At 34.7% G+C, this 9,635-nt stretch overlaps 1 protein-coding gene across 13 annotated transcripts in view; it reads right to left on the bottom strand.

Moving 5' to 3' along the window:
- Positions 1-365: 365 nt before the first annotated feature.
- Positions 366-9,635, bottom strand: part of RHOT1 (ras homolog family member T1) — a 60,514-nt gene continuing 51,244 nt past the window's right edge. For 12 of the 13 annotated variants that reach the window (XM_057536075.1, XM_057536076.1, XM_057536084.1 and 9 more), the window contains one exon: positions 366-1,454. In XM_057536075.1, the coding sequence (XP_057392058.1) occupies positions 1,337-1,454 (118 nt within the window). In that variant the 3' untranslated portion in view covers positions 366-1,336. The remainder of the gene's footprint in view (positions 1,455-9,635) is intronic. The other variant, XR_009006302.1, reaches the window with a different exon arrangement.

Below are 9,635 nucleotides of genomic sequence, written 5' to 3'. Positions count from 1 at the left end.
ATAGCTAATAAATTATGTTGTTCCTAGCTGCTAAAGGAGTGTGATCTTAGGGAGAAAACACCCCTCAGAAGAACAAAGGGGAAAAAAGATCCATGTTAAAGGAGAAAATAAACATGTAAATCATAGCAAAAACCTCATTAGTTAGGTATGTGTAGGGGAAAACAATTGCCTTTTTCTAAGAATAGATTTCCCCACAACTTTAAAATAGATTTCCTCTGATACATACAAATCATACTTGTCTTCTTTCCTAATAAGTATTATCTTTTTGTATAAAAATAATTTTCAAGACAGGAAAGACAGAAACCAGAGGATTTCGTTCATATCTGTACAGAAATATTTACTTTTGTTAGACAAAAAACTCAAGATCACAGTACACAGTGCTTATTTATTTAAATACTTGAAAAGGTCAATGATGGAAAAAATAGGTTCATAATGAGAGTTTTATTAATTAGATTTATTTTACCATTTAAAAAAGTGCTGCTTCTAGGTTATCCTAGCCAGATATAGAACACTTCATGACACATGCAGCTACTGTAATATACTATAATAGACACAGCCATTATAGAATGATTTACACTTTGGGAGGAAACTCAATAGTAGTAATGGTGACTGTTTATTTAAACTAAAAACATTAATAATATACAAATCTTTTTTCTCATTTGATTGAAAGGGCTATAAAATTCAACATACTGACAAAGGAAACTAATCACACAGGTGACGCCTTTGCTAATCGCCTTGAGCTTACTCCTTCCTTAAAGGAGAGCATCACACTCAGCTATACAATTTTCTAGACTGCACGATGGCTTCAAGGCTGGCCTACCATGAAGGATGGGACTGAAAGAAAGTCACGTTTTTAAAAACGGAGAGAAAAAGGCAAATTGTGCCTCGTGTACTTAAAGTACCCAAAGATCATTCTGAGTAAATGTGAAATAAATAAGTGATCAATGAGTAAATAAAGTCTCTGAGCTGACTTAAACCTAGGAGAGTGAGCCAACTGAGCACTAATAATACCATGTAGAAACGTCTAGAAACATCATTTCTTGAACTCAGTCTGGGAGACCATATCTTGCCTGAATATGTACATTATTTACAAAATATTCCCTTTTGGCCTCTGAAAGTTAGCCATTTTAGTTTGGCTGTTAAGCTGTTTCCTTCCATATGCTAGCCAATACTGCAGTTATAACTATCATTAAAATACTCTTATGCATGAATTACAAATATTAACAAAGTAACTCTGCATGTATAAATATCTCAATATTTCTAGCGGAATTTAAAGCATTCAGAATGTACATAAAAGTATTTGTTTTTGGTAGGGCCAGTATTTTTTTTTTTTTAATCATCGCTGTTTCAATAATGCTTTGTACATAGCAAAGCCCAAAACTGCAAAAACAGTAGCACCAAAACTTGCTCGAAGCCAAAACGTGGAGCTCTTGAGGTCAGCTTGTGTCACGTGCCTGTAGTCAAAAAATATAATTAATGTTTAAAACATGATTAGTATGAAAAAACCAGTTATATGAACAATCTACTTTTAGGGAAGTATTAGCACACTTGTCAGGCTAATTGCATACAGTAATGGTCACCAAAAACATTTATCAATAAAGCCACATGTACATTGCTTAGATAATCATTATCTTAAGACATGCTGTAGACATTAATAAAGAAATATCTATAATTAGTTACTATTTGGGAGTAAACAACATCCAAAATGTTATAAGTTTTCTTCACATGGGAAACGGAGAACTTAAGACAAATCAACCTGCCACTTTTTAATACCAGCATGGTCCTTCAAAACGAGAGGTAAGACTGAGACCTCACAATTTTGAGAGTCAATTTCATGGAACTTAATGTGCAATCTCCTGTCCCCAGAAACCAAAAGCTATCTTGTAAGCAGTTAAGTGACAAGTGACAATACTTTTCTAAGAGCAATGCTTAAAATCAACTTTGGAAACACTGAGTCCCATAAAAATTTACCAAAAAAAATCCCAAATGGGGAGGGGGAGGATTTACAAGTTTGCATTAATTTGGTTACTGCTGATTAAACAAAGAAGAAGAAAAAAACAAACAAACGAACCAAACCCTGGTATCAGACAGGCAGTGACATTGGTACCAACTAAAGGACATGATGTAACATGATGGACTGAAAGGTAAATGACATAAAAGAAGCCATATTATGCATGATAAGAACAGGGACAGCCTGTATCACAAACTGAGTTTGTGAGCATGCTCAGTTAATAACACTGCTAAGCACCCCCAAGGGTCTCAAGTATGACAGCTTACCATGAAGAGGATACAGCTTTAAAGCAAAGGTTGGAACATTTTATTCAGCGTCACTGAAGTTTTAGTTAAGTGAACACAATTGAGGTGATGCAGAAAACTTACAGAGTTAAGAGCTTAGAGAGACTGTCTAGTTTAGGTTATTTCACAACTAAATTAAACAAACAGATTTGAAGCAAGAGTCAGACATCATTAAAAGACCAAGACACTGACATATGCAAAAGAGTTAAGAGCCAAAAATCTATAAATTATACAAAACTACTTTGTCTCAGTAATAGTCAAAGAGAGAACAATCAGATTAGTTTTCACAAAATGCAATCTGTACATCCCTAAGAAACAAGTTTACAATACAAGCAAAGTGCTCCATGCTTATCACTATGGTAAAACAACACAAAGCACTCCAACTTCTTATCTTACCCAGTTTCTATTAAAAAAAAAAAAAAGTCACTCCTTAAATAATTATTATTTTACAAAGCAAAGTGATAACACAGGTTCATGCCACCTTGCAAGTTAGTTCTTCCAACAGGTAACGTTTCATTTTTTTAAAAAACAGTTAGGGAAGAAAATACTTAGGTTTTCAGTTTTTCCACTTGGAAAAACTCCAACAAAGCCAACCCACTGTTTGTGGGAAATGTTACTTGGCTTCAAGAAAAAGTGGACCATGAGATGACCCCACGAAGACGGAATCTTCCACCGAGCTGACGGCGTGCACCCGGTGAATAATACTGCCTTCGTCGTCTGCTAACGGCATGGCTCCCCACTCAGCTACCCGGGCTCTTAACCTTTTATACACATGCACACAGTGTGCAGTTCACAGCACAGCTCACAAAAGAAGGGGACTGAAAGTAATATCTCTCAATTAAACATCCCACACATACACTGAGTTGCCACCCTACATGATGCATCTCATGCTTTCTATATTTAAAATAAAGTTATTCTATAGAAAACTGCCAAACTTAAAAAAAAATCTATCTATATTACTCCTTTAAAACACTCACATACCAGGCAGGAAACCTAAGGCTGCTATATACGTTCTCTATGTATCCCCCAGAGGCTGGTCTTGGTATATCTGAAACACTAAGAGAAGCCCTTGAAACCAATACTGTAAGCAGTACCTGACAATATGCGGTGACTATACTTACTCAAAATGAGGCTAACAACTTAGTCATGAAGTTTAGAAATGCTTCTAGTTTCTGACTACTAAAAACTACAAACATACATCTGTTAAAAAAAAAAAATTGAGTAAAACATCCCAAACTCAGAGGCTGTCATGGCCCTATGATGAGAGTTTCAAAGTTTACAACTCCAAGTCAGCAGAGATGTACAGAACTTAAAGTGAGAACACAGGCTAAAAGTGCATTAGAGTTTTGCTTCAGATTTGGTCTCTCTGTGATTTTCATGCATCTTCACTAATGGAGAATATTTTTACACTTATTTTTTAATTTAGGGGAAAAGGGGGTTAGGATTAATATTAGCTATAATGACATTAAAATCAGTCAAAATGATTTCTCATCAATATTCTTCACGTATGGAATCTGTTAACACAGCTTAGTTCCCTTTGTTGAATTTTGAGAAAGTATTACCATTCATGAAATAATATATTCTGACTTTACTGCTTAGTTTTCTTTCACATTTCAAGACAGTAATTATTACTTTCCCTAAGCTATAGTATAGTCTTCAATAGGCAAAACAGTGGTTCATATTTATAGATGAAAAACAATACAGATACATGTTCAATATACAGCTAGTTTAAAACTCAAGGCAACCACTGACTCATAAAATATATTTCAATGACTCCATCGATGTTATAATAGTTGTTTAACATACTTTTAGACATGGAAAACTACTTTTAGACAGAAAGCTACTTAGAGAATTATTTTATGCCTTTACCATATGCATTTAAAAGCTACATCACCAGGCTCTATTTACAAAAGAGAATGCATTTATAACAGATGGCACAGTTGCATTGCCTGCCTAACTGACAACACCTGAATGGAGAATAGTGCAATCTTAATTGTAAGTATTAAGAACTGAGCCATGTTTGTCATTTCAGATCTCAAGCAGAAGCAGAGTAACAGCTTCATAAGGCTGCTTCCTAGTTCATGCCTACAAACTCAAGCAAAAGGAATGCTTCCACAATTCAAAAGTTTAATTCTTTCCAAATGACTCACATAAAACATCTCAGAATAAATTATAATATCTTACTGCTTACTTTTTCTTAAGTTTTTTTTGACTATTAAAAAAGTAATACAGGGAGTTCCCTGGTGGCGCAGAGGTTAAAATCCTGCTTGCCAATGCAGGGGACACAGGTTCGAGCCCTGGTCTGGGAAGATCCCACATGCCACGGAGCAACTAAGCCCAGGAGCCACAACTACTGAGCCCGAGTGCCACAACTATTGAAGCCCGCGTGCCTAGAGCCCGTGCTCTGCAACAAAGAGAAGCCACTGCAATGAGAAGCCTGTCCACCGCAAGAAAGAGTAGCCCCTGCTTGCCGCAACCAGAGGTGGCCTGCGTGCAGCAATGAAGACCCAACGCAGCCAAAAATAAATGAATAAATAAATAAATTTATTTAAAAAAAGTAGTACAAGCACACTGTATGAGGAAAATAAAAGTAGGAAGGAACAAAATCACCTAGAATCACCTGAGGCCACTAATTAAAATTTGGGGTATTTCCTTTTAAACTTTTTCTATGTATTTCTAACATAGCTACAAACACAATGTGTATAATTTATATAATTTTATATCTTTTAAAAATATTATATAGGGACTTTTACATAAATTACAGAGACATCATTTTAAATAGCTGCTTTATATTCCTATTGGTGGCTCTCACCATTTACAGGTGACTGTAACTAAAGTGATGAATACCTTTCTACATTAAGATTTTTCGCTACATTTAAAATAGCTTCCTTAAGATAGACTACCCCAAAATGAATATTACAGGGTCAAAAATGTGTGTGTGTGTGTGTATATAAAAAGGTTCTTTTTTTCCAATCTACTGATATATCAGAATCACACATTTCCCTACTCTACACGGAATAAAATAATTTAGGTTCAGCAGTATCTCTTTTTAGAACATAAGAAATAACAACTAAATGCTAAAATATAACCTTAAATAATCGTGTGAAGCTTGTCACAGCTTTCGAGTCCTTAGGTAGAAAATTCCTGTGGAATGGATGCTGGCTTTCTGTCTTAGAAGTGCTGAGGGCCCAGATGTCGATTAGATGACAAGCGCTTTTTGACACAAGTGTGGGAGCAAACCAACAGGTTTGGACCTGGGTATTACTAAGGCAGAGCGAAGATAATGTTTCAAAATTCAGGCAATAAAGAGGCAAATTAAAAACTGTTTGTGTGAAGGTCACAGAGGCATATAACAACGGACCAAAATTCCTATGTACCTTTGCACAGAATGCCTTAAAGAAGGCATACAAGATGCTTTGATTAACTCTACAATTTATGGTAAATATAAGAACATGAACTAAAATCTTTATTGGTTCAGTGTATTTAACCAATAATAAAGGGAATGTTATCCTCTCCCTGCTTTATGTTTCTACCACCTGGTGAAGTATTTTTTCATATTTACCTCTAATAATAATGCCATTACTGCTAACAATAATTTTAACAATGACAATTCTCCTAATTGAACTAGTAGGCATGAAACATTTTAATAAGCTATTTCTCGAACTAGGTTAAGAAATAAAAACATAGTGTCCAGCAAAGAAGAACTATAACACAAATATACGAAAGCTGTTAACTGAGCATGCCTAAACAGTAACATACTTAGGAAAAGGACATAGGTGTGCATCAATGTCAAGAAATGCTTCACCAAGCATTAGAAGAATAAAAATTCATGGATGATTGTAGATACATGGGAAACACATAATGTCTACATGTTAACTACCGATACTTAAAGGTCAGAATAGGCAAACTCCATCCTGTTGTGTCCTTTAATATACTAACCAAACAGCAAAAAATTTTTAATTTATAAGCAGCAGCAGCTTACTTGAAGAGAATCTATAACACAAGCTCTCATATAATTTTAAACGTATGACTATGTGTATGTATCCAAATTCAAAGAAAAGCCTTGTAAGGACCTTGCATATGAACACAGAAGTTTCATACGAAATTAAAACACAGGATGCACTTCCTTAAAATATAATATTTTACCGTAACATAATATCCTAAGAACTCTTACATTCCCAACAGAATCTCTATAGCATTAAGATTTCTAGGAAACTATCCTCTTCATAAAGCAATCCTGTGAAAAGACAGTTCATTTTAGCGTGACAACAGTAAAGTCCTTTCTTCAAAAACAGGGCTCCTATATTAAGTAACATGATTTCAAACAATGTGAAGGAGGAACTTAGGTGATTATTAAAGAAATATGGGCAAATGAAGTGAGTCATTAAAGAACAGATTAAAATAAATGTCACATATATCTGATTTTTAAAAATACATTAATAAACAGGATAAAAAATACAATGGGTATGAAGACTGTCCATCATACCTTTGCGTCTCGGTAAATACTCAGTGTGAACTACAGATTTTGTTACTAAAGTAAGATGCTGTTACCAAACTTAAGAATTAACATGAACAAATAACCTATACGGCTAATGCAAGTACTAAAATGTGGTGAAAGAAATACTAAAACCAAGATATGCATCAAAGAAAACCACACCAAAATAATAAATTGTAAAATAAACGATTTGATTAAATTACAGGTTAGGAAAAATGGGAGGATTATACACTGAAACACAGCTGGGAGATGGATCAAGAGGAGTTAAAAAATGACTAAGTGGCACAGGCAAACAAATGAAAATGAACACCTAAAGGAAGGGACAAATTAAAGTGCACACACACTACAGTATAGTGACATCCTCATGCAAAGCAGGAGTGTTCTAAAGTCAGAATAATAAATATTTAATAAACTAAAATCCTGGGTAGTTCAAACCAACAATCAAGCCCACTCCTACATAATCACTTTAACACCTTCAGATTTAAGAGGTATTTATAATTAAAATATAATCAAAAGGTATTTTTCTCCAATAACATGATTTTCACTATTTGAAATGAAAGCATTGCCAGAGACTAAAATCATCTGGCCACAGGTTAATCATCTTCCAAATGTATTTAAATTCAAATAATTCCAGCTATTCATAAATTATTCCAAAGAAAAACATAAACCTATCCAGATCTAAAGGCTGAGACCATAATTACCAAAGAACAAAGTCACATGTCAGATAGGTAGTTAAACACTTCTCTCACATGTTGAATACACATTCAATTAAACTGGAAAGAAAAAAAATTTTATTACTACTTTCTACTTAAAATACATAGTGTCAGTAAATAAGCTAAAAAAATAAAGACAATCTTTTCTGGTCAAAGCCAGATGGGGAAAAATGGACAATTTCAGAAATGTTGGAACTGTCGAAACTGTGTTAAGTATAAATTAATTAATTTGGCATAGATCTTCTCATGATCAGGTTATAGCACTTCCTTTGCTAGCATAAGGCACTAAGGTCACTGAAAATATAACCAAAAGTTAAAAAAAAAATTTAACATAATATTTAGAAAGGTATTTAAATACAGTTCTGTATCTTCTTCATCTTGATATTTTGCCCCAGCTCACAGCAGGATCCTATCTAAAGCAGGTACTTAAGTATTTGGATGAATAAATCAAAGTGGTAGGAGGATGACATAAAGGGAGAACGTGGCCCCAAACATGTATTATCTCTGGAAGTAGTTTCTATTTTGGTGATCAAAATTTTTACAAGCACACTGAAACAATGTACTAATTTGAGACCAACATGTATGTACCAATATTTGTCTATTAATTTCTTTGCAGACATCTAACAAAACTTTTTGGTTAAATAAAACATTTTAAACTGCTCATTTATACTTCTAAATCAAACGCTAGGCACAGCAGATTTCTAAAACGAAAGACTTAAGACTTACTGTTGAGTGAGAATCGTCCCTATTGAATTACAGTGAAGAATTCTTACGTGACTTTTACTCAATTAGTGAATCCTTTTTCTGTTTATGTAACATTAAGATATACCTAGCACAGCAAACCAGTGGTGACCAACCACCAAAAGGTTGCCAAAACCCAAGACATAGTAGGGAAAGTGGTTCCATTCTCACCCCACCAACCCCATTACTTTTTCAAGTTATTAAAGAGAAAGGAGTAAAACTGTATGTGGAGGTGTTTGTAAGAGACATTTTCATTCCTCAGGTGTACCTTTTTCTGGCCTGCATTTTCACAACTTTAGGCTATGTCTTAAGACTGAAGTTGCAAACTTCAGGTCACACAGGCATATAACATGCCTGTAAACATGCTTTCTTTGTTCTGATTAGTACTTCAGATTTTTAAAATTTAATTGCCTTTATTTAAATATCAGGAAATTTTACCTAAAAATCCTGACTTGTAGTGTCTCAGAGAATCACAAGTCCTGGCAACACCACACTTGGACAATAAGCAACAGCCAGAGCTGAGTGGTGGCCGCCTCCTGCAGGCAGGACCTGTCGTAGCTCCCACCTCTCTTATTTCTTCTCCTCGGCCACCTTCATTCATTAACATTATCCATCCAGACCCTGTAGGTACTTAAGTTTTTGGCCTCCATCCTCACCTACCTCATCTATAATCCTTTTGTGAATTAGAAGAAACTTCAATATAGAGCTCCTAAATTTCCACTGGACTTCTATAAAATAATTTATTGAAATACTACCAGGGAAGAGGAAGGAGTTCTTTGAAAAGTATGCTGGTTTCCCTCCTCATCTTTTTCATTCTTTCCCTTCTTGATTACCAGACATCAGTGATGTATGCTGACATTACCATTAAATTATTTCTAGTTTATAATTAGATATGACAAAATGTACTGATTTCTCTTCGAGGATCACTGTACAGAGTAATTTATGATGAGCAATCTCCTCCATTAATGCACACCCAACCTATTTCATTGGGAAGCTGACTAAACCAACCTAAAATTAAAATTGTCACTAAAGATGCAGACAACGAATCAATCTGCAATTATTGACGATCAAGAGCTTCTAGAATAAAACTGATGGTTTGCGATCAGCAATTACTAGGAGCCAAGGTGAGTTCACCAAGAATAAGACACCAAATAGATGCCACTTTCTATTTAGATAAAATTAATACATTGGTGGATCAGAGGAATGTGGTAGAAATTATACTGATTTCAAAAGAGCCCTCCAGGAAGTCTCTTATAAGACAGTAAGACACAACATGGGCTGGATAATAAAATATTTTTAATTGACAGAATAATCTTTCCCCAAGAATTTTGAATCTGTGTCACTGGGAAAAGAGTTCTCTAGTGGAGCACTAAAGGGCTTGCTTGCTTGAG

The sequence above is a fragment of the Balaenoptera acutorostrata genome, chromosome 20 (genome assembly GCF_949987535.1).
Source record: "Balaenoptera acutorostrata chromosome 20, mBalAcu1.1, whole genome shotgun sequence".
NCBI classification, from domain to species: domain Eukaryota; kingdom Metazoa; phylum Chordata; class Mammalia; order Artiodactyla; family Balaenopteridae; genus Balaenoptera; species Balaenoptera acutorostrata.
Note: the sequence above shows the minus strand (reverse complement) of the source record. Positions and strands in the feature narration are given on the sequence as shown.